Genomic DNA, 26604 nt, shown 5'->3' with positions numbered 1-26604 from the left:
AAGGAAAATATTTCAAATACACGGAATTTGGTGAAATTTGTATGAAAAGTTCTGTTATACATGATTAGGGCTCGGATAGTTATGCATTTTGCATATTGCATATGCATATTTAAGGATTTTTAACTAAAAGCATATTTGTATGAAAATAAGTTGATGTTGTGCATATTTTTGTACCCACAACCAACACCGAACATATACTGTATTTATTTCTCTTCTCCTAGCTTCTCTTCTCTTTATCTTTTCTATCTTTCTTCTTTCCTTTTCCCTGGATTGTATGAAATGTGGCAAGTACGTCATTCTCACCTCAACAATCCAATAAGCTGGCAACGCCGCGTGTAAGTTTCTTATCGCAAGTGAACAACATGTGGATGATCTGGAACTTGCTGTGTCTAACTTTGTTGCCCTAAAATACAGACCACTTGTATCTTACGAAGTGGAAAGTGTGTTTCTGAATATAAGACTATTCTAGCTGAAAACAGAAGGAGTTTCAAGTTCGAAAATTTGAGACATGTTGTTATCAAATTCAATCATGATCTTGATCTGTAGTGTATTGTGTTTCATTTAACGCAGAACCATATTAATTGAAAAAAAAAATCTGTATAGCTAATGAGCATTCAGAATAATGCATATTCATTGCGTGGCATGTCATCTTTCATAGTTTGTGATATACAACATTTATAAATTAAACAGGTTTTTAGTGCCTATTTTACACTTTTTAGTGCATATTTTGCGTTTTTTTTAGTGCATAACTATCCGAGCCATATACATGATGATCAACGTAAACACAAAAAAATTTGGAACACATTCTTAATAGTCACAGAAAATGAAAGATGAAGTTTATATACACAGAATGTAATCTAGTTACAAAATTATACATAACGGTAATATAATTGCACTAGCCTTAGATTAGGTTAGGTTAAAACACTATTTTTTTCACTATAAAAAACAAGCTTATGGAAAGAACAGAGTAACAGCAGAATTTGAATATTTACAACTAAGCACAGAAAAACGTGCGTACAACATTAAATTTATTTCAGGGGACTCCTTCAGAGCAAGACTAGTAGGCTGTGCCGCGAATGTGACAGGAGAGGTGTGCTACGATAGACTGGGGTGCTATAATTTCAAAGGTCCCTGGGCAACAGTCGCAGGGTGCATCCCATTCTTACCGGAGGACCCATCCAAAATAAATACAAGGTTCTTCTTAAGCACAAGGTAAGGGTATCTCATTTTGATAGTTCATATTGTTTCTTTTGCTTGAAATCGTTTCATTTGAGACCCAATTTGAAGGTTGATTTCCTGATTGATATATGTACACACTTGTTTTTCATGAAAAACCCAATATGCTGACCAAGGCATTAATTAATTTTATTTTAAAACATAAACTAAACGTAACGTTTCAACCTTCTAGCAAGGTCTTCTTCAGACTCCGTACCAAGTACAAGAAGACCTTGCTAGAAAGTTGAAACGTTACGTTTAGTTTATGTTTTAAAATAAAATAAATTTATGCCTTGGTCAGCATATTGAGTTTTTCCTATCATGGAAATAAGGCTTAATGGTGTTATACTTGTTTTTCATATTGCTTCGGTCGATTAATTTATATGGGAAACAGGGTACACACACACAGCACAAACATACCTTTTAGCCACCTTCTTCTGTACTAAAATGATACTTTTTTTACTCGTGCAAGTCCATAGGGAAATGAATTGAAGAGCTTCAACTTTCAGTAGTCCGAGGACAGTACAATTTATATACCTGTAATGTTGATAACAGCCACTGATTATGGAAGTTATTCACTAAGGGTAAACTGGTTAATAATTATTGTCTTCTTTAAACAGTTTCGCATTAACAAAATTCGAACAATTCTGGCTGAGTCCAGTCGCCAGAGCCTTGTTAGTCTGCAAGAATGCAGTACAGGGTGTATTAAGTGTAAGAGAGGTTGACATATTCGTGTCTTCACTAACGGTCACCCTCACGATACAGGCGTAAACTCACAAAATATATCTAAACACAAGCTAATATTGTAGAAAATAAATTTAGATAGTTTCGATTCAGGGGCTGCATGTTTTAGATTCTGTTTTCCATTCTATTTTTATTTACTGACCTACTTTTATCACTTGGTAAGACGACACGTGAAGGGTTTTGTGCACGAGCCACCAGAGAAGCGTGGAGGAAACAAGACCACAGAAAGGGAAGTCTTTCCTGCCTTTAGGATGCAGCATCCTGTAAGGCAGGCGATATGAATCCAAGTATTAGTGGAGATTTACTATGGAGGGGTCAACTTTTACAGTTTACTTTCTAGGGAGCAATGTGCGGCCAGTTATCTTACTTTGGCTAACACTTATAGAGCAGTAATGAACTCAAGGGTGACAACCGTGTACACTTTGGCTTTTTTCAATCATTTTAATTTCACGTAGAACGTATTTTCTCTGCCTTCGTTCGTAATGATAAGCAATGTTTTAGTCCTATTTATAATTAAAAGTCAAAATAATGAACGAGTTTAGATTATCGTCCGTTTTGATAACTGCTAACTAGTAATATACAATAAAACCACATTTTATTGAAACTCAACAATGGACACGTTTAGATCTGAAGGGCTGATGTAATGTAAGCTTATATTGCAACAAATTTCAACTTCTTACAGCTATTTTAATTTAGAAAAAAATATTTGGACCTAAAATGGATGAGGAGACAGGTGAATGGAGAAGGTTACACAATTTAGAACGGACAGATATTATTAAAATGATAAATAAAGAAGACACGTGGGTAGGTCATGTGGCACGAATGGGAGAGGAAAGAGGAGTTGACAGGATTCTTGTTGGGAAACCAGAAGGCAAGAGACCTGTAGGAAGGCCAAGACGAAGATGGAGGCATAACGTTGAGATGGACCTACAGCTAAGAATGGAAAACATTGGATTGATCTTTCCCAGGATAGGGACAGTGCAGCCATAAACCATCGGGTTTAAGGATGCTAGTCAGAGACAGCTATTTTAACGGTTAGTGAGCCAACAGTTTGCTGAGGAATTGTATTGTGCAGTATTATCGAAATTTAAACTTAATTTAATTATTAGAGATAAGGAGTAATTTAAAAATATTAGCAGTATTTTTAATTGTATTAAAATTTGTTGCCTGTGACATTCCTCCCCGGGAAGTTTGATCCCCCTAGAGGAATTTGGCTGGTTTCAACACTGGTGTAGAGTAATCATCTTAGTAATCTTTATATCTTGGAACCAGTTGTTTGTTCAGTATGCAATGAGTTACAAGAGCTTAATTAGAATGATATACTGCAGAAATCAGATGACATCAAGAAATCAGTAAACAAAGAAAATATTATTTCTGATAAATTATCATTAAAGTTGAATTTGGAAAGCAAAGCATTGCCCCGCGCCATGAAGACTCATAGAAGATGCGGAGGGATCTATTCACGCATTCTCTGTCTCGGCCATTCTGGAGATGATCACTTCCACGCTCCGGTTGCATTTCTGCGATTTTTCCACACAGAAACTCGTGGTTTTAGGAAGACATTCAAAGTGACGTGGATACGTGCTTACATCGACGCCAAATCCTATTCTCGCCCCGGGCGAAAAATCTAACTGTCATTTATATTCAGCTGCTTGCAATCTCCTCCCATGGACGTCCGCAGGATTTTTTCCAGGGAGGGGCAAGCAAGGTAATTTTTTTCCAGGGGGGGTAAGGAGGCATATTTTCCCGCATAATAGTAATGACCTTTCAAAAAACACTGTTACAGTCTGAAATTACCATGTTCCTTCAACGCACTTGTAATAATTAACATAAATTACTGTGAATGAAATGAAATTATGTGTGAAATATATATAATGTTTTGGTGGACATTCATTTTCCAGGGGGGAGCGTGGCCCCCCTTGCCCCCCCCATCCGGACGCCCATGTTTTGTTTTTCTATAGAAGTACGTATGTGTACTCTGCAACCTTGTGAACAATTCCATTGTATCAAACGTGCAAATTATCGACTGGTACGGATAGGAAAGAAATCTGAAAGGAATCAAACACTTCTTCCTGTGACCTTCTTTGGCGTCAAGATATTTCACCTAGCGCCAAGTAACAAGTAACGGTGAGCAATGTTGCAAACTATAGAGAATAAGCATGCAAAGTCATCCTACACATATTTGCGACTGGGCAGGGGAAATTTTCATGTGGGCTGAGATTTATGGGGGATATTCACCGGATGTTTACATTTCTGTTCTTCCTTGGCGCGGGCGGGAACTTCACTTCCGGTTTTGAATAGAATGACATGGAGTTCGAAAGTGTAGGGCTTGGAAGTTGATGACCCAAAAATTCTCAAAATATGATCTTCAAATTATTAAAAGAAAGGACCTAATTTTCGCTCTTAAAATGAAAGCTTGATTTTTCATAAATTACAAGAAAGGAGTGCAATATTTCGCTAAAACTTGTTTTGTGATTGAAGTACTGAAGCAAAGGGAAGAAAGCAATTAAGTGCTAATGTAGTTTATTTTTATTTTTACATAAAATAGACCGCAAGGTCTTTCTGTACAAATAATTCACATCTCAGAGTGGATCTTGCAATATACAGTAGTCAGTCAGCATCTGAAAATATAGTTGTGTTGCCAGGGCGATTATAATTTCTTGCGACAAAAACCACAGCAAGGGAACCTCAAAGAACTTCAAGTTTGCATTGATCACATTTTCGATGAGTAGTGTGTACTGTTAGGAAATTTAAATATGGAAGTTATGCTAGCAAATACGTGAAACCTCAAAAATGATAATCAACAAAACAATAAAAAAAAATGAAAAGTGACTTAAAAGTAGGGTGGCCATAATTTTGTTCCAAAAAGGGACACCCAAGGAGGTCAGTTTACCTTTTCCCATGAAAAATCGGCTAAGGCCGTGTCCGAAATGTACAAGACCGTACTTGAAGCGAGCATCCTCGGAGTATGGTCTTGGAGTGCGGTCTTCAAGTCGTGGACTGGAAGTGAAATTCCACTTCGACTGCAGCGCCAAATACGGTCAGTAGATAAAACTGAGTACTCGTTGTTTTCCCCGCGTTTTAAACACTTGTTTTTCACCATAGAAATCACGTTGCGTTTTCAAATGTTCGTACACGTACATTTCCACACATTAGAAGAACTTGTCTGTGCTTTAACCAACAACTTGTTGGCCCATAACGTATATTTAACCTGCGTTGCTGGCTTTCTCCTCTGCGCTTTTAAACAAATGAACAACGAGTGCGGTAATCACGTGACCTAGTCAGCATCCATCTGCACTGCGAGCTGTGCACTTGTGTACTTCAGTTCTTGGCGCTTTCGAACTGTACTAGATGGCGTCACTTCCGCCAAGATCATACATCAAGTCTGTACTTTGTACCTTTCGGACAGAGCCTAAGTCTACTTATAAAATTGTTATTATTAATGTATTCTTTTTCACCTAAATAATACATCATGAACAATAGATGAAATATGATCTCCTGTTGTGAAAAATTATTATAATCTCGGTATGGCTTATATAGAGTTTCTGGTTCCTTTGATGTTAGTCCTACGCTGAAGTTGAGGAATGCCAGAAGTATTTATTAGAAGAAAACAGTCTTCTGAGAAGAAAAACTCAATATGCTGACCAAGGCAGAAATTTATTTTATTATAAAACATAAACTAAACTTAACGTTTCAACCTTCTAGCAAGGTCTTCTTCAGACTCTGAACCATGTACAAATGAAACAAGGTACAAAACAGGACGATATATATACAAAACAATTACTCCCCTCCAGACGCAAGACTATTAGAAAGTTGTTTTCCTGGAACATTCCAGCAGCTGGCCTTCCCTTGCCAACTCTACTTTCACCTGACAGGCGATTTAGCTAAAAAATTTCTTTCATCTGGAAGGTGGTTGGAAACTTTATCTCACACTCTTTTTCCTTTCTTTCTTCATTCTTCTCTCCTCTTTCTCTCGTCCTTTCCACTCTTTCTAACACCTTCTTCCATTCTTTGTTTATCTTCAGTCCCCCATTCCAGTTCATTGTGTCTTCTTCACCTTTTTTCTCTATTTCCTTGGTCTCCTTCTCTATTTCCTTTTCTCACTAGCATTCTCTTCTCCCTTCCTATCTGCTTAGCCTCATCCCACTCTATGTCATGTCCTGTATCTCTCGTGTGTCCAACCACTCCCAGATGAAAGGAAATATTTAGCTAAATCGCCTCTCAGGTGAAAGTAGAGTTGGCAAGGGAAGGCCAGCTGCTGGAATGTTCCAGGAAAACAACTTTCTAATAGTCTTGCCTCTGGAGGGGAGTAATTTTTGTGTATATATATCGTCCTGTTTTGTACCTTGTTTCATTTGTACTGGGTACAGAGTCTGAAGAAGATCTTGCTAGAAGGTTGAAACGTTACGTTTAGTTTATGTTTTATAATAAAATAAATTTCTGCCTTGGTCAGCACATTGAGTTTTTCATATCATGGAAACAAGGCTTAATGGTGTTACTTCTTGAGAACAGTTTTATTCATCACCAACCGTTCATAAAACTCCCCCAAACTACCCCGTCCCCACGGATCTGATGCACAACGTGTCATTTTGCTTTTTGAGTTTGTGTCAAGACACAGGAATTTAAAATCTTGTTTCAGGTCTGTATTGGAACTACGCTTCTTGGCCATGCTTATTCATTGTTACACACACAAAATAATGCATTTTGATTGTTATGAAGTGCTTGAAACACAGTCCAGCTGTTTTATCATTGTTGCCATTATGCTAGTTTAAAAATTCCATCAACAGGTCCGGATTTACCTCTTTGCCGCCCCTCGGCCAAACAAGCTCTGCCGCCCCCCATACCGTTTATCAAGAATGAAAAAAAAATCATTATTTACTGTATTACTATTTTTACTATTGACGGCATGCAGTATTAATTAAATTATTATTAATTAACATTAATGAGTTCGCCATTGCAACTGAAGAATCATTAGGTGATCCGCCACTGATGACTGATATGCCTGAGATTCATTGGATGCATGAGGAACATCTGTAGAATTGACAGAACACACACTGGGCTCATCAACGGCACTTTCCTAACTTTTTTCCTGATTACATTTCTGTATATAAAAAGAACTGATTTTCGGAACCTTCTTCAGAAATGCTTCCTGTTTTTCATCTTTCTCCGCTTTTTTCTTTTTGTATTGTGACCCATTGAGTCTTACTCTTTGATCACTCATAATGAACGTAATGACGTTTTAAACTTACCCCAACAAACGCACGTTGGACAGTGACACACTCAAGACGCGACACCCCATCTACTTCTTGAATAATATTCCCGAGCAACTAACAGTAGAATAGTACAATGCGAAACCCCTTTAATAATGCTTACCCCGACAGTTTAATTCTCAACAATTCAACGGGAATCACATGCTTTTGATATGCGACCAATGCCGGCAGAAACAAGGAACGGCGTTCCTGGAACGCAGCCAAGCCGGTGTTGTCTTTCAAAAGCAAGCGGCAGGCTCCACGTTCTTGCCGCAATCGCCGACCCAGCTCAGCACAATGCTGTACATTCGAAACAACAACGTCGGTAATTAAAACAACAAATTATTAAACTAGTTCTGAGCCCTGCTACCCTATCCCTCTTAAGAAATATTCTTCGTTAACTTATATTTAAAATACAACTACATTAAGTCATTCCATTCGTGTGTCCGGAGAAAAAAAGAGGCAATCCGAGAATTAGGTATTCCTTATAAATTTAAAACAAAAAATAGTGCCGCCCCTACCAAAGTGCCGCTCTAGGCCTATTGGGAAATTCGGGCCTGTCCATCAACATTTATTATTAGTCTCTCAAATTTAGACTTGGTTTTCAAGTTTAGCTACTCCTAGACTTTTATAAAACGGGACAAATAGTAGGCTTTTTAATAATATCGACGGGACGGCCGGGACACGTTTCTGGAACGGGACTGTACCGGTCAAAACTGGTCGTACGGTCACCCTACTGTTTTGAAGGCCTAGTAAAAAACATGATTTTTGATCAACTCCAAGCCCTATTTATTAGGGTCGCTGGCATAATACTGAATAGTAGAAATAATAACAAATAATGATTAGAAACTCATGTATACTATTATTACTTCTACTCGACCCACCAGACGAGTATCTAGCAAAACTATTTTTTCTCTCCTTATTTTTCCTTATCTGGGTGGTGGTAAAGGCGACCGAGGCGTGGTGCTGATCACGTCACCTTCTAAAAATTACCAAGTGTGTGAATTCGGGGGGTCCTGCCTCCACAGCCCCCCCTATATGAACCAAGAAGGTCGGGAAGATCAGATGTTCAGTGGCGTGCCCAAGAGGGCGTTGGTGGGGGGTCATAACGCCTCCGTTTGACCTAATGTTCCTGAAAAAAGACCGTCAAAGGCAGGCAGAGTTAAACAGCTCCTGTTGCTTAATCGTTGCGGCTGTTGTCTCCATGGTAACGAATCACCCTTGATAGATAAATGTTAACTCGGGACGTTCGTCATTTATTTTCACTGGAAATAAGTAATGCAAGTCTCTTCTACATAAAAATATGTCCGGAGGGAAACTTTAAACAATCCTCTCTTCACAGGGAAACTGGTGGTGACAGAATTGAAATAAACGCATGGCCTACTATACAAATTCCTCACCCATTGTTCAAGCCAAAAAGAAGAACATACATCATCATTCATGGTTTTAGAAGCCACAGTGACCTTCCCTGGGTATTGGATATGGAACGAGCCGTACTAGAATATGTGAGTATGGTTCAAGGCTTATTTACTTTGTTACGGAAAATATCCTGGTGTACAAAAACTGCCTCTTGCTTCCTTGCCATGTGGTTGGCAGTAACACCCCAGGGAAAGAAGTTAGCGGGAGACAATTTATACCGCGTTTGTTAGAACCTGTCCCGTTTCCCGCGTTAGCGATCGCTCAACAGTTTCGGTGCCAATGAGAAACGAGGAAAAAATAGTCTGCTGGGCAGCGAGGAGCGAATGGAAGCCAGAAGAGAGGCGCTTACGTAGACACTGTTGAGACGTTGCGTATTTTAATTGGCTGCCTGGCTTTGACTTTCCCCAGCACGGCGAAAAGCCAGCGACCAGCTAGCGCGGGAACCGGGACAGGTTGTAACAAACGCGGTATAATTTAGACCAGTAGCGTTCCCAAGGAAGGGGGGAGGTGTGGGTCATAACCCCCTTTTGGCCCAGTATTCCTAAAAAAAAAAGAACGGCAAAGCCAGGAAAATATGGCAAAATGAGATCTGACTACTAAAAAAGTATGCGTAACCCTCTCCCCTTACGAAAATCCTGGTCACGCCACTGTTAGGCACAAACTCTTATCTTCTCTGTTGGGAAGAGTGTTGGAGAGGGTTGGAGGCACCTGTCCAATAATGGTCCCAGAAAAAAATAATAATAGCGAGCCAGAGGAAGGGGAGACATTTTCTTGAGGGAGCAGTTACATTTAATGTACAAAACTACATATTTGGGCTTAAAGAGCACATATTTACCTAATTTTTCTTGTTTTCTTGGGGGATTCGCCTTTTTTGCCCTCCTTCTGATGCAGTGCAGTCACTGCATCTTTCCCATCATTAAGGGGGCGAGAGGCACTGCACCCCAAATATTAAGGAAAATTTTTCTTTAATATTATTGTTAAGAAACTACAGTAGTACAGGTGGCCCGGTTCTAAATCCTCATTTGGGGCTCGAATCATCATGTGGGGCTCGCAGTGGTGCCAACTCACCCCCCGAAAATTTCACCAACTGATATTTTGAAGCCTTTTATGGTGTATGTTAACCTCACAAGCAGTGTTGCCAACTCGGCGTAGCCTTTTATGGTGTATGTTAACCTCACCAGCAGTATTTCCAACTCGGCGTAGCCTTTCACGGTGTATAATTTTTTTAGCTTTTTTTTTGTGTGTGAGTGTACATGTGTTTGGGCGAGGCGTAGCCTTTTACGGTGTATGTTAACCTCACCAGCAGTATTTCCAACTCGGCGTAGCCTTTTATGGTGTATGTTAACCTCACAAGCAGTGTTGCCAACTCGGCGTAGCCTTTTATGGTGTATGTTAACCTCACAAGCAGTGTTTCCAACTCGGCGTAGCCTTTCACGGTGTATAATTTTTTTAGCTTTTTTTTGTGTGTGAGTGTACATGTGTTCGGGCGAGGCGTAGCCTTTTACGGTGTATGTTAACCTCACAAGCAGTGTTGCCAACTCGCTTTACAAAAACACTCGCTGAAATGGCGCTCGCTGAAATAGCGCTCGCTAAAAATGGGCGCTCGGGGTCAGTTCTCGGAGAGAGGTTAATTTAACCTAATTTTTTTTTACCTCTGTCTTCCACATGTATGTAATGCGATTTGAGGAGAAGAGGGTGAATTAACCTTATGGCTGACAATGTTCTATAAAATAACAATTCCTATGAACTCTGTAAATTTCCGAACATATGTTGTATTCACACTTTTACATATCTTCGAGTGTACATTACAAATCTGCAAACAGATTGTGGCTAACTCGTACTGTTTAAGAGATGAACCTACTTCCGGTTGCTATTTTGGATTTCCGAGCATAGGTTGTATTCATACTTTTACTTATTTTCGAGTGTACATTACAAATCTGCAAACAGATTTTGGCTATCTCGTACCGTTTAAGAGATAAACCTACTTCCGGTCGCCATTTTGGATTTCCGAGCATAGGTTGTATTCACACTTTTACTTATTTTCAAGTGTACATTACAAATCTGCAAACAGATTTTGGCTATCTCGTACCGTTTAAGAGATAAACCTACTTCCGGTCGCCATTTTGGATTTCCGAGCATAGGTTGTATTCACACTTTTACTTATCTTCGAGTGTACATTACAAATCTGCAAACAGATTTTGGCTATCTCGTACCGTTTAAGAGATGAACCTACTTCCGGTCGCCATTTTGGATTTCCGAGCATAGGTTGTATTCACACTTTTACTTATTTTCAAGTGTACATTACAAATCTGCAAACAGATTTTGGCTATCTCGTACCGTTTAAGAGATAAACCTACTTCCGGTCGCCATTTTGGATTTCCGAGCATAGGTTGTATTCACACTTTTACTTATCTTCGAGTGTACATTACAAATCTGCAAACAGATTTTGGCTATCTCGTACTGTTTAAGAGATGAACCTACTTCCGGTCGCCATTTTGGATTTCCGAGCATAGGTTGTATTCACACTTTTACTTATCTTCGAGTGTACATTACAAATCTGCAAACAGATTTTGGCTATCTCGTACCGTTTAAGAGATGAACCTACTTCCGGTCGCCATTTTGGATTTCCGAGCATAGGTTGTATTCACACTTTTACTTATCTTCGAGTGTACATTACAAATCTGCAAACAGATTTTGGCTATCTCGTACCGTTTAAGAGATATTCCAAAATTATATATATATTTGATAAGCGACAACAACAGAGCCATCTCTGTACAAATGTTGGAACTCGATGAATGCTTGAGTGGGACAAGTTATTTTTTTTCAGTACGTCAACATTTTTAATTTTTTTTGCCAGTGAATGGGTTAGGTGACTTGCAACGACGAAGGCCTTCTAGCAATACGAACTTAGCTTATGCCGGCGTAATTCGCTAAAATATCTTTAAATTTGCATATTTCTCATACCGCCGTATCTTGTTCTATTAGACCTCTTCAAGAAAATCGCCAATTAGTGAAAACTAATTGAGCACAACAGCAAAAGAGGTGCTAATAGGGCAAGCATACAATGATATGGGGATATGTGAATTGTCGGTTTCTTCGATTCAGATAAATGGATCGAATTGAAACTGGGATATTTTGCATTTTTTTTATATGATAGCTAAAATAACAGAGATTTTGATTGGCTAATAATTTATACGTGGTGTTTTCTGATTGGTTTAAGTAAGCAAAATTTCTATTGGCTGTCTAAAGCCGGAGCACAGCGCTGATTTCTCACCTTTGCTGGATTGGCAGAGGAACCCACATGGCGGGGGATAGAACCTGAACGGGCTCCACCAAAGTATAGGAGACTAGAAGCATATAATTTGGCGAAAAAACCTAAGTAAGGTCATAGAGAATATTTCAAAAAAAGATTTTTTTTTAAAAAAAAAGTTAACAATTATATTTTGCATTGCACAGCATTGGATATTAAATAACATACCCCCAAAAAATCTCTGCATTATGCGTTCTGTAAAAAATTGCCCTACGTGCCAAACTGCTGTGTCAAGTAAACATTTTCAAAGGCACTGTCGTACTTGTGTGCCGGGAAAACAAATATGTGCGACCAAACTGTGCTCTAAGTGTGGAAAAAATATTTCTATTCCCAACTTCAAGCGACACCAGCTTACTTGCAAGAGCACTGGAACATCTCTACCGCAACCTTCCAAGCGAAAGGTAGAAGTAACCTCTCTCGATGCATCGCCACCTGCCAAACGCGTCAAGCTGGCGAAGAAAGCAGACCGGTTTGCGTTTGAGCATTTATTAGAAGACTTTGACATAACATCAGACAGCTTCTGCGATGTGCGTAGTTTTCTGGGGAGCGAGCGAGCTAAGATAATATCCATCCTCAACGATGCATTGGCCACACACTCCACTAAATTCTATGCTGTGCTATGCTGCAAGTATAAGAAACCGTCTGATAAAATATATAAATTCTTCCATGCCACAAAAGCAAAAACACTGCATCAGGCAGATGTCACTGACCTCGACAGCATCTACGACAAGTTTGTCGAGGAGCTTGTGGCAAAGCACGAGGAGCATCAGGCTGAAGGCTCGGGCGGTTCGCTGTGTGGCGACCCCCACAAACTTTGTTTGAAACTTAACAAATTCCTGCCACTGGCAGGGTCTAGCTATATTGCCCTGCCACCCGAGGTTAAAGCAAAAAAAGCTATTCTCAATATTCAGAACAAAGACACCAAATGCTTCCTCTGGTCGGTGCTGGCAGCATTGCACCCTATACCTTGGGAAAAGAGTCCACGCCGTGTTGCACACTACAAGCAGTATGAGTTGGAACTGGAGGATGCAATGGCGGGGATTGCCTACCCTGTAGAAGTCTCGCATATTCGCAAGTTTGAGGTTCGTGCTCGTGACTTGTTGGGCCTGCAATTAGCCATCAATGTTTACGGTCTCGAGAACAAACATGAGGTCTACCCCATCCGCGTGAGCAACGTGAGCAACAACAACGAGGCACGAGAAATCAACCTCCTGCTCATCAAGGACGAAACCCATCACCATTACACCCTCATTCGCTCGCTCTCTCGGCTTGTTTCGAGCCAACGGAGCAGTGATAGTCACCACGTCGAGGTGTGTCGCAGGTGCTTGTCTACATTTCGCAATCGAGAACAGCAGGATTACCGGCGCATCAGAGGTCCCAACATTGCTGCTGAGAAGCTAGCTCGCCACATGCTCTACTGTGGTACCAACAAGCCTGCACGAACTATCCTGCCCGAACCTGGTGCAGTAGAGTGCTTTCGCAGGCACAGTGCTATGGTGAAGCATCCTGCCTATATTGTAGCAGACTTCGAGGCCTTTCTTCAACCTCTGTCTAACTGCGAGCCCAACCCCGAAACATCCTCTACCATTCCTTTCCAAATCCACGAGGCCTCGAGTTACTCCTATGTTGTGGTGTGGCGAGACCAACATATTGCCTCCGAGCCCTATGTGTATCGCGGTCCCGACCCGGTCAAACACTTCCTGGAGAGAATGCAACAGGAAGCCATCAAGATAGGGAAGGTGCTGTTGGCCCCCAAGCCCATGCTGCCTCTGTCTCCCAAAGACAAGCATCAGCACGAAATAGCTCTAAATTGTCCTGTTTGCAACTCGGTCTTCACTGACGATAACAAAAAGGTCCACCACCATGACCATTATGGGACCGGAAGCTACATTGGCCCGTGGTGCAGCAGGTGTAACTTGAGAGCCAGGGACCCGCGCTTCATACCGGTCTTTTTTCACAATGGCTCGGGATATGATTTCCATCACTTGGTCACACATCTAGGGTACGACAATGCAAGAATCAATGTCCTGGCACAAAACGAGGAGCGTTATATTAGCGTCAGCAAGTGGGTGCCGATCCCCGGCGACTCAAAAAACAGGAGCATCGAGCTTCGGTTCCTCGACTCTCTGAGGTTCCTCCAGGCAAGCCTGGATGCTCTTGCTGGGAAGCTCAGAGACGACCAACTAGCCATTACCACATCAAGTTTCCCGAACTTAGATGTCGCACTCATCAGACGTAAAGGGGTCTACCCCTACGAATACGTCACCGACCCTTCCAAGTTCGAAGAAGAGTTGCTGCCTCCCCAGGATAAATTCTACAGCCAGCTGAGAGGTTCAGGTATTACCGACGAGGAGTACAAGCATGCTCAGTCTATGTGGGTCAAGTTGGGTTGCCGAACTTTTGGTGATTACCACGATGCATACCTGAAGCTTGATGTGACGCTTCTTGGCGATGTGTTCCAGGCGTTCCGGGCGACTGCGATAAACATTTACAACCTGGACCCTGTATATTTTTACAGCCTTCCTGGACTGGCATGGTCGGCCATGCTCCTGCTGACTAAAGTTAAACTTTCCCTTATCTCCGATATTGATATCATGCTTTTCATCGAGAGAGCTATCCGGGGCGGCATGGTCCAAGTGTCGCAACGCTTCGCACACGCCAACAATCAGCACATGGCCACTGGTTACGACCGCTCCCAACCATCAAGCTACATCATGTACACTGATGTGAATAATCTTTACGGGCACTCCATGATGCAGCCACTCCCAACAGGACAGTTTGAGTGGGTTGATCCTTTATACCACGACATCGAAAAAGAGTGCGACGAGTTTGGGTTTTTTGCCGAGGTGGACCTTGACTTCCCCGAGAAGCTGCAGGATACATTCTGTGACCTTTCGCCTGCTCCGGAATTCAAGTGTCCACCTGGCTCAGATCAACCAAAGCTCGTCATGGACTTGGAGCCCAAAAAGCGTTATGTGCTACACTACCGGAACCTCCAGTGGTTAATGCAGCAAGGGGTCTCGGTCAAAGCAGTTTACCGCGTGCTCTTGTTCAGGCAGTCTCCATGGTTGAAGCCGTACATCGAACTGAACACCGAACATCGCACTGCTGCCACTTCGGAACTTGATCGCGATTTTTTCAAATTAATGAACAATGCGGTATTTGGGAAGACCATGGAGAATGTGCGAAATCGCGTTGATGTGACGTTGGTGACGAAGAAAACACAGTGTCGTCGACTTGTTGCAAGCTCGCTGTTCAGATCTCGAACAATTTACAACGAACAGATGTCTCTGATTCACATGAACCGGGGCGAGGTGCTACTCAACAAGCCCATCTATGTGGGAGCTGCAGTTTTGGATCTGAGCAAGTTGTGCATGTTCGAGACATATTACGACATACTACGTGCACACTACAACCACAATATCTCACTCCTCTACACAGACACAGACAGCTTGGTGTACCATGTTCGCACGGCCGATGCGTATGGTGATATAGCCAAAGTTCCAGCTCTTGTCAAGCTCTTCGACACATCGGGCTATCCCCAGCCAAACCGGTATGGAATTCTGCCCCGAAACAAAAAAATACCCGGCAAACTCAAGGACGAGAAAGACGGGGATGTGATTGTGGACTTTGCTGGACTTCGTGCCAAAGCCTATGCGATCCGGGCTGAGGGTTCTGTAACAAAAAAGGCAAAGGGTGTAAGCAGGCAAGTGGTTCGGGAGCACCTCAAGTTTGAGGATTACCTCGAGTGCCTCAGAACAAAATCGCCCATTCTACAAAAAGAGCATCGTATCCAAAGCGTCGATCATGTGCTTACAACTAATATTGTCAGGAAAGTTGCTCTGGATGCACACGACGACAAGAGGTGTATTCTTGAATGTGGGGTCCATACACTTCCGTGGGGCCACTATCGCCTGCAAACTAGTAAGGCCTGCCCAGAGTGCAACAAAAAGTAATAGGCAATGCAAAATGAAAAAAAAAAATCAATTTTAATTTACTTCAACTTCCTCGATTACATGCATGGCACAGCAAAATTAAACTTCTGGGAAACTGCTTATTGTAGTTTGTACTTGTGTATATAAAATTCCACATTTCTTATTGTGTGCTATTTTTTTAATTTTTTTTTTTTTGTATCTAAAACTGTTCAGTTACTCTTTCATTCTTGACGTCATACACAAATGTTTTCTCTGCAATAAGAATGACACTGCACAGAGTATCTGCAGGCAAGGCGTCGTGGAACTCGCATACAATCTTGATGTTGGTACGATCGTTAACAACCACCTGTTTTCTTTTAGATGTGTTGATGACAAACATGGGTCTGCGAGCTATGAACTCGTCGGGGTTGTAGTACACGTCCACATTGCCGGAGGTCACTCTCTTGTAAGCTGTGTACGCCTCGTAAAGTTTCAGGTAATCATCGTTTGTAATGTTTAAGTTATAATTCTCGCGTGGAAAAACTTCATTCCTTCCATTTTTGAGGTAAACATTCTTAATTTTGCAATTATCGAACTGGCTAGAATCTTTCTCTTGGTTATTATCTTTCCCCGTCTGGAAGAGCACGACGGTAAACTCTGGCATATCGTACCGGATGCTGTTGAACTGCGTAGTAACATCAAATTCAAAATGGCTGCCAGAAGCAGGTTTCTGCACGCACTGGTAGCCGTAAAATTGGATGGGTACTTGGGGGTTCTTCAAAATATCGGCTTTGTACTTGAGACCGTAGTTAGATTCGTATTCTACCACAGGCATGCGCAGCTCCATGAACTGGATGACGCACTTGGCTGCGTCGGGTAGTGTGTTGGCAAGTGCTGCACCGTCTGCACCCAAGGTGCTGTAACGCATCAGCACATCGTTGTCATTGGCGCTTCTGCGAAAAGTGACGCGCAAGCCACCCTTCCACATAATCTCCGTGTAGTCGGAGAAGAAGCCTGGAAGCAAGCGCATGGGAAACAGTACTGTGTGGCTTCGAGTTTTGATTTTTGTATCTGCTTCGAATCCCCCTGCCTGGTAATATGCCGCATCGCTCTTGGAGAGTTTCAGTGTTCCCACAGCTGTAGAAGTAATCCCGGGGTAGTCAACCCTATCGATGACGGTGCCATGCTTTCTAACTTCCACTTGCGAGAACAGATGCGGCACAAAATTGTCCACAAGTTTTAAATTTGCATTGGCGTTAAATGCTTCCCCGTTGTCTCTCTTCACCACATCAAACTTGATATACAAATCAGCTCTGTGAGGGTGAATGAACCCATCCCCGACGTCCACATCGTATTCGATCTCCCTGTTCGGTTCGTTCAAATTGGCGAACGTGCGACGATTGGGTGGGAAAGATTGCAACTCGTAACTTTCGATTTGCTCCATGATTGTTATTTATTATACGTTAATCTCCACGACGGCGGTGGTAGTAGCTCCGGCAAAATTCACCACCTCATCTTTTTCGTTTGTCACTGCCAATTCTATGTTGTCTATGCGATTACGAGATATAGGGAAGTATATCGGTGGTGAGGGTGTGTATATAATCGGTTCCATGAATTCAGAGTTTGGTTTGAACGTAGCGATGATACCTGTCTGCTTGTGGCTGCCTGGGATGCCATCCGAGGATTTGGTGATCATGCCTTCTGCCACGTTGCAATGTATGTTCAGAGTTTCGATGGCTAGAAATTTAGGAATGTTGGCACCGATGTGCTTGATGCCAGGTTCGAGCTTTGTGTTGTTCTCGAATCCCAGAAGCTCTCCAACAGTGCCTAGGTCTACTGTTTCCGTAGCAGACACAATTTCAACTCTGTGAGTTACAGAATTTTGAGATAGCAGTATATTTCTTGGCAATTGGGCTTGCAAGGTAGACAGATTGTACTGTCCTGGCGTGATAACTATTTTTTCATTTCCAACAGTAATTTTGTTATTGTGCTCCGTGACATTGGGTATCAGGTACATGCTGTAGAATGCACGAAGAGCAATAGATTTAGGATAAATGATGTCGTCATGCAACGCGAGTTTCAAGACCGAAGTCTCGCTGGTGAGATGGAACACTCCCATGGTGTTTTAGGTACCACAATGCTTTCTGAAAATGCTCCACTGAGGGGGTTATTTATTTTAGACATGTATGCGAGAACGGAAAGGCATAGGTGGCCGCAGTTAACATCGGTGAAACCCTGGATGCGTTTGTCATTGTAGTAGAGGTTGGCAACACTGAGATACTTCACCAACCTGGCAGGCGGTGTGCCACCGAACGAATCGAAAACAAATGCATTGTTATCGTCAATTTTGAGGTAGCATATCCAATGTGTACCAGGATTTTTGTAACTGTCCAGGTTGACCACGCCATACTCCTTTTTCTTCACAGCAGAGGGTAGAGAATCGGACATGAAAACACCCCTGAAGTTCCTTATTCCCAACAGTTCGATCAGAGATTCAATATCGAAGTTGGACAGGGCTTCTTCTTTTTTTTATATTTCTTCAAAGCATCGAGGTTGCTTTTTCGCTTTTTGGTCACACCTTTCCCCTTCTTTTCCATAGCCAGGTTGTGACGTTTCTGTTCTTCCAGCTCGGCCTTGTTCTTTTTTGCATCGATGACGGTTTTGGCAATGGCAGCACTGCCTCCTGCCAAGCTGCCCACTGCACCCAAAGCTGCCAAGATGGCCGGAATGCTGAATATGAAACCTCCAATCTTCTGCTGCTTCCGCGAATGTTGCAACTTTTTCAATTGTGGAGTGCTGAGCAGCAATTTCATTCCGTGTCCTTTAGACAAGCATGAACGTTTCTTCTCGCGTTGTTTCTTGGTGAGTAACCCATCGAGGGCACCCAGCGTTTTCAGATTCGAATATGGTATCTGGTACACGACGCCCTTGGGCTTCATGATGTAATTTTTTTTTTACGGTATGTTATTTTATATATGTTCAGAGATTTTTTGTTTTCCCTCCCGTGTAATTTTTTTTACGGTATGTTATTTATATATACTTTGCAGCTATTAAACAAATTCTATTATGTGCTTTGTTTTCTTACCAAGAAGTTCTTTTGTCCCCTTGTACACGATTCGAGTTGTACTCTCGATTAAAATAGATAGCTTCTCGTCGGATAACATGCTAGCGTATCGATCTGGTAAAAATAGACTGTATTGTCCGTTGAGCAACAGACGTACTTTGGGACCATACTGGGTTGCAACAATTGAACCGGAAGTTATTGCGTAAGGTTTGTCCACTTCCAATTCCTGAATTTTTACATACTCGACTGACAAATTTAGCATTTGTTTTAATGCCTGGACGTCACTAATTTTTTCACCCATATCGAAGAAATATTTTTTTGGTCTCGTAGATTTTTTACAGTGTGTTATTTATAGAAAAAAGTTTTGGCATTGCCTAATGCGATGAGGTGATCGATGATCCTACTGGTTTCAGCATTTGAAGCATACCAGTCGTCTGTATATCATGTCCTCCCCTGTCTCCACTCGTGAAGTTCGTCCATCTTATCAGCCAATTTTTCATCAGCAGCCCGAAAAAGAGCATAGGGAGAAGAAGAAGATTTTACATCGCTTATTTTTCTCAGATGATCCAGAAGTAGCATTTCACAGGGCAAGCGAAATTGTGGTGTTATTTTAACTAAATCAATAAGCTTTTTAACATCCTCGTGACTATCGTCGAAAGTAAATGTAAATATTTTGTATAACACTTCTGTTGGTAAGTCTGTTATATGCGTAGACATTTTTTACTGTATGTTATTTAATTACAGCCCCCACCCCAATTTTCGTTTTGTATTCATGGCAATGGTCGTGCCCAATGCTGCAACCCGTTCACCCAGCGAGGCGTCTCTGCTGACGAGTCTCCCGAACGCGGCATGCTCCAATTTTTTATCAGCATCGTGACGCGCATCTAAATTCGTATATGTGTTGTAAGCAATGTCGTGATCCTTGCATGCAGCATCCAGCAGATTTACCCCCTTGTCACCTCTCTCCAGTCGCCGTTCCAGTTTAGTACCCGGTCCGCAGTATTGGTAACCTGGTAGGTGCATCTCGAAGGGTAGCTTGTTGATGATGTCGTTCACGAGACCTCGACCCTCGGCCACATTCCAGAATTTGGGAGGCAGGGTGTTGATGATTTTGATAAGGTAACCTATACCTTTGTTGTCGTTGACAATAAAGTTGCTAAGCTTGGTGCTAATCATGTCCATGATGCCCACTTTCTCGTTGTGGAAGTTGCGATTGCCTGCATTTTCCTCGCCTGCGATAACCAGCAATCGATCTACAAGCTTCCTTACGTCGTCTACCCAAACAAACTCTTTAGGTAGGGTATTGTAGAGTTTGACACCGCTGCCAGTCTTGAGCTGGTTCCATATTGGCTTGATGAGGTTCCTGTATTTTTCTCCACTGCTTGATTTTACGCGATTCTGTGTTGCATCGTTGTTTTGGTACAGGGCATCCGTCATGATTAAAATTTCTGTGTAACTTTGGTAATCCTCGTCTGTGTAATCTTTAGGTTGCTTTTTGGTGATAAGTTCCCACAGGCCCACAGTGCCAGGATACCTAGTCCAGCTGTTCTTCTCGCCCAAATTAATTTTCACGTCGTCACCTTCGAACGTAACTTTTGACTTTCCAATTTTCCAAACCACACCCTCGTTAAGTTCCACAGAGGGGTACAATCCAAACACCTCGTCCTTTTCAAATTTCCCAGTGCTCAGGTAATCTCTCGCCAACGGACCTAATTCAACTACCTTGTCCGAAGAGGTACTGCCTAGAACCTGACGTCTCAGAGGTGCAGCTCCAAGTTCGAACGGGGTAGTGTGAATACTGGATATCGGTGTAGGCTCAGCATAATTTCGAGCAGCAAGTGGCACGAGCTCGTTGATTAAATCTTTATTTTGCTCGGTAACATCTTTGATGTCTTTACCTAGTCCACTTATAGCATCAATAATAGGTTGGTCCTGTCGCTTTTTCTCTTCGTAAATTCCGCGATTCTCTGATTTCCAACCCCTGAAGCGTTTGGCCAGGTAGTCGCGCAGCTTCAAGTTGTCGTCTGCGAGTTTGCGTTTCATCATTTGTTATTTATAATACGTCAAGACGTTTCTTGTAACGTCGCAACGTTTAGAAAGTTGTTTATTTTGTTTCTGTATTTTCCGTCATTGGGTTTCCTCGTCATGTCTATCGTGGCGAATCCGAAATCATCTTGATTCCAGCATGAAGAGCAAAATTTGGAAAACTGATTGTAGTTCATGTCCCCGCCTACATAATCATCGTAAGCATGTTTTAAATTGGTGTGGTCTTGACGAAACAAGCAAATAAAATTAGCGTTGTCTCGGAGAAGCTGCTTGGGAATTTTAGAAAAAGTCTGAGCAAGGTAGAAGCAGTCCATGCCTCTGTGCCGCCCCTGTGTAAAAAAATTGCGAATTTCGTTATGGTTCTCCAGGATGACATCGTCGAAGACCACCACCGAATTTTCATGGCAGCAGTCTAGTGGCATTACTTCGGAGGCAAAAGTAGCTATGCTCAGCCCTTCGTACAGTTTTGTCAGCTGTTGATATTTTGCTTGCTCCAAACTTTTGGAAAAAACATACAAGTGCCTGTTCTTCCAATCTAACCAGTCGGGAGCAAGAAGAAAATTATCAATAAGTAAAGTTGTTTTCCCACACCCTGAAGGTCCGACAATAAGGCAGCGAATGTTGTCCGGCAACAGTTCGCCGTTTTTCCTAGCCTGACGCTCCGGGGGAAAATCTGGTAGTCGCCTCACCACATCCCAAGCACCCGTTACACAATCACCTCGTTTGCATCGATCCAACTTTTTTCCTCGAGTCCCAGCCATTTCACCAACAGTTTGTCACCTTTTCTACGTAATACTTTTTCGATAAGATACGTATTGGGGTATTTTGTTTTAGAGAGTTCCTCCTCGTAGAATCGCCCTTTCAAAATTTCGTCGCGATTATCTTTTATTATATACGTGTGACGGTTACCGGGTAACAATCGAGCAACAGTGAAAAGTTCCGTACTCCAGTTTTTGGTAAAGCCTTTTTCAAACATGCGCTTAAATTTACTAATTCTTACTTGGTCTCCAATTTTGAATTTCGGTTTTTTGTTAGTGGGCCGGTACTTGGGGCAATAAACAGTAGAGATCAGTCGTGCCTCATCAGACTTGCTGACATCGGCAGGCTTCATGCGTATCGTGCTATGCAAACTGTGATTATAGTCGTTTACGAGTTCCGGAAGCACATTGACCCACTTGTGGTTACCTTGAAGCGTGAATCGTTTCCACATGCGTGTTTTGAGAGTACGGTTAAAACGTTCCACTACGCTGGCTTTGATGTGACTGAAAGTCGAGTAATGTTGAATATTTTGTTTCTGAACAAACTGTTGAAATATCGAGTTGTAAAATTCCTTTCCGTTATCCGTTTGAAGAAATCGAGGTCGCCTGCCACTTTCATTGAAAATAGTTTTGAATGCTTCCATTACGCACACACCTGTTTTAGCCTTGAGGGGCAAAGCCCACGCAAATTTTGAAAATGTATCTATAACAGTAAGAAGATACTTGTATCCTTTGTTGATTTTATGTAAATTTTTCAGGTTGCCGCTACTCATTTCCACAAGGTCAGCCTGCCAAAGGTCATCCACGCCTTTGGTCACCACCGCCAGTCGTTTGTAGTTTCGTCGTGCAGGTTTATGCAGCTCGTTCACGATACCCTGCCTAGACATGGCGCGAAAATAAGAATATAGCCTGGATGGGATTTCTGGCTGCAGACAATGCTGGGTTTTCTATATACAGCTTGTCACCTATTTCTATGTCGATAATTTGAGTGGCATCTTCGGCATAGGCAGTCTCGCGACTTTCGGGGTGTGTGAAATCGACCAGCTCAACTCCTCTTATTTTAGGCTCATCGCCAATGTTCGTCACGGTCATGATTGGGTAGTGGGTTGCGTGAGGCAAAGACCAGTAGGAAACCTTGACGAACTGAAGTGTGCCAGCGAGGAAAAATTGATGATAAGCTTTTGCAGGAGTCAACATGTAGAGTTTGTAACCTGGATTGAAAGGGGAGGAGAACTCTCTGTTTGGTATGCTGTACAGTTCGATGACAATCGTAGACTTGAGATTGTCGATGCTGGCATTTAAAGTGTTTACGTTGGTTCGAACCTCGGTCTCTATATCCTCCAATCTGCCATTCACCGATTCCAGGTGTTCCTCGATAGCGTGAACAACAGTGTCGTAGTTTGGTTTGATCTTTACATCGACAATAAGGCTCTTGAATTTTTCATTTAAGTCATGTAGTTGGGTGCTGAAATTAGCTATAGTCGATTCCTGACTTGCCTCGATACTCCCAATTTGCTCTTTCACGCTGGCAATAATCTGCTGCAGGCTTTCTACAAGCGTCAACTTGGAGCTCTGTATTACAAGGTCGTGGACCTGGGTTCTAATTTCCGCAAACAATTCATGCAGCTCGGTGATGTTCTGGTTGGTAGGTAAAGTCGCGACAGACCCCCGTATCGATTCAATTTCGGATTGGATGTTTTTGATGTCGTCGGATTTGAGTATTCGGTTGAGAGTTCTCTTCACGCTTTTCAATTCCTGAGAGGTAGGCAGGGTGGCCACCGTGTTTTGGAGCGATTCCAAAGCTTTTTTCACCGCGTCCAACTCGGAGGCATCGGCAGCAGCACGTATGCCTTCTTGCAGTTGTGTTATGTCATCCTGGGTGGGAGTAGATTGTTGCAGGGTTTCCAACTTAGTCTGTATGTCGTCGATCAAGTGATGGAAATGAGACAACTCGGATTCTGCATTCAGATTTTCCAGTTTGGCGATTTGCTGTTGAACGTTGGCCAGTGTATCCCTGATGCCCGGCAGTTTGGTTTCCAGCTCATCGTGAACGTTCGCCAGATCATTTCTAATGACAGCAAGTGCATCCTCAATATGGGTTATGGTGCCTTGCAGCTTCCCGAAATCCTCGTAGGTCTCAAGTTGGACTTTGATGTTGGCCACGCTACGGGCAATGGCGTTCAGTTCGCTAGACGACGGTAGATTGTTGATAAAATCCTCCAGTGTTTGGAGTTTAGTTTTTACTTCGTTGATGGCCGCATGCAAAGCGTCCGTTTGTAGCTCAGCCTTGATGCTTTCCAACGTAGGGATTTTGAAAGATTGAAACTGTTCGCGCAATTTAGCAATACTAGCGTTCACGCGATCGTAGTCGTCTTGTGTTTTAATGCTCTGGATGATAGTTTGCAGTTCGGTCTGGATGTTGCTTGTTTGGTCCTGCAAGCGTTGTTTCAGCTGTTCAACGTCTGAGGTTTGCGTTTGTTGCAGCTTCAGAAGTTCGTTCTGCAGATTGCCCACACTCAGTGCCAGCTTGTCGAGATTGTCTATCGACGCAAGGTCGGTGTATTTTTGCAGCAGCGATTTTAGCTCTGCATCAATCTTGAGTACAGGGTCCAAGCACTGAGACTGCAAGCTAGCTATCTCGGACTGGAGGCTGGAGTTGAGCGTGGACTGGAGGGCCTGCAGATCGCTTCGCAACTTCTTGACCCTGACGTCGAGCATGAGAAGCTCGTCGCCATGGTCGTCGCGTTTCGTATGGCCAAAAATATCGTTAGGCATTATTGTTATTTATTATAGGATAGCTAATTTTCATTTCTATGAAAAAAGGGATGAGTTTGTCGTAGTCGTCCAAGAGCTCTATGTACAGGCGATCGCCAGCAGATACATCGTACGTGGTGGTACTGTTCATCCTATCGTGTTTGATGCGATAGATGTTCTTGCCGGAGGAAATTTTGGCCTCTCCTTTATTCTCGGGATTCATGTCAAACTGCAGTTTGCCGGAGATGGGGAATTGGTAATAATTCAAGTTGTTGTTGAATATGTAGAAAGTTTTGCCCACATCCTCGTCGTACTGGGTCAGGATGCTATTCAAGTGTATAATCAACAAACCGTTGAGTTTAGATAATAGGGAGGGTAACAGGTCCAAGCTCGCAGGTGGCGACGGTGCACTTTGGGCGAATGCCTCCATAGCCTGCTTCCTGAAGCCAAACAGGTTCATAGGCATTGTTATTTTATTTTATATTTAGCGATTTGTTTCAAGCGTCAAATAATAATTCGAGCCTCGTCAGTGCTGCCAATTCCTATTTGTAGGTTAGCTTAGCCAGTAAAAAATTATATAGTAGAATTTTCTTTAAATAAATTGGCAAAAAAAACCCAAGCCTCAAAGAAGGCTACGCCGAGTTGGAAATACTGCTGGTGAGGTTAACATACACCGTGAAAGGCTACGCCGAGTTGGCAACACTGCTGGTGAGGTTAACATACACCATAAAAGGCTACGCCGAGTTGGAAACACTGCTTGTGAGGTTAACATACACCATAAAAGGCTACGCCGAGTTGGCAACACTGCTTGTGAGGTTAACATACACCATAAAAGGCTACGCCGAGTTGGAAATACTGCTGGTGAGGTTAACATACACCATAAAAGGCTACGCCTCGCCCAAACACATGTACACTCACACACAAAAAAAAGCTAAAAAAATTATACACCGTGAAAGGCTACGCCGAGTTGGAAATACTGCTGGTGAGGTTAACATACACCATAAAAGGCTACGCCGAGTTAGCAACACTGCTTGTGAGGTTAACATACACCGTGAAAGGCTTCAAAATATCAGTTGGTGAAATTTTCGGGGGGTGAGTTGGCACCACTGCGAGCCCCACATGATGATTCGAGCCCCAAATGAGGATTTAGAACCGGGCCACCTGTACTACTAACTACAAATTATATATTATTTTAGAAAACTTTGCATGTAGATCACAATCAGTTTAATATTTTTTGTTATTGTGTTTTATAGATACAGACTAAGTTGAATGCAAATGTAAAATAATGATGATAGTAATAATTTAATGTAGCTATACACATTTCTTTAAAAAACTACTGCTATGTATTAATGAAAACTTACACGGCACTACACTACACTTACACTACTCGCAGATGTACGTGTGTGTGTGTGATCACTACATTATGTAAGTTTTATATGCATATATTCAAATTTGCCCCGAAACACATTAGCTAAGCTATCAGCAGGGTTGTTTTGATGGCAGGAATCCCCCACATTCTGGACACAGTACTGCCTTCTCTGGAGGAGGGGTGAGGTGCTATGTAAAACATCACAGTGCTTTGAAAGAAGTCACTAGAATACAGAGGCGTCTCGTGAACGCATGCATCAATTGTGGGAAAAAGGACAGCTTGCTCTGCGACGACATTCATGAGCATTTCTACATCCTAATTTCTTCATATAGGAGAAGTATTTATTTTACACGAATGCGCTCAACTAAGCTTATATTACATTTCTTGAATCTGAAGTGAAAGAAAGTAATAATTCTTTTCCCACAATTGACGCATGCGTCACTTCAGATCCAAGAAATGTAATATAAGCTTAGTCCGGCGCTCTCGTGTAAAATAAATACTTCTTCTATATGAAGACACTGGAATGTAGAAACGCTCATGAATGTCGTCGCAGAGCAAGCTGTCCTTTTCCCCACAATTGACGCATGCGCAGCATGCACCACATGCGTTCACGAGACTCCTCTGCTAGAATACCTCCCTGATCCTTGAATATGAGTTTGAATTTTAAATCTACTTTACGCACAGAAGGGCTAATCGAGACAGGGCCTACAGTTAAAAGTGGGATCTGAACAATTATGTGCCTCCACAGGTATTTCAAGGCAA

The 26604-nt window shown here is 42.2% G+C and overlaps 1 protein-coding gene across 2 annotated transcripts in view; it reads left to right on the top strand.

The window, feature by feature from the left end:
* LOC145996503 (inactive pancreatic lipase-related protein 1-like) overlaps positions 1–26604 on the top strand; it is a 66750-nt gene that overhangs the window by 13255 nt on the left and 26891 nt on the right. Inside the window, exons 2-3 of one of the 2 annotated variants that reach the window (XM_083133005.1) lie at positions 1038–1212; positions 8551–8713. In XM_083133005.1, coding sequence (XP_082989131.1) covers positions 1038–1212; positions 8551–8713 — 338 coding nt within the window. The remainder of the gene's footprint in view (positions 1–1037; positions 1213–8550; positions 8714–26604) is intronic. The other variant, XM_083133006.1, reaches the window with a different exon arrangement.

Source organism: Lepisma saccharinum, chromosome 12 (genome assembly GCF_977018435.1).
Source record: "Lepisma saccharinum chromosome 12, izLepSacc3.1, whole genome shotgun sequence".
Taxonomy (NCBI): Eukaryota; Metazoa; Arthropoda; class Insecta; order Zygentoma; family Lepismatidae; genus Lepisma; species Lepisma saccharinum.
This window is presented reverse-complemented; position numbering and strand designations above follow the sequence as displayed.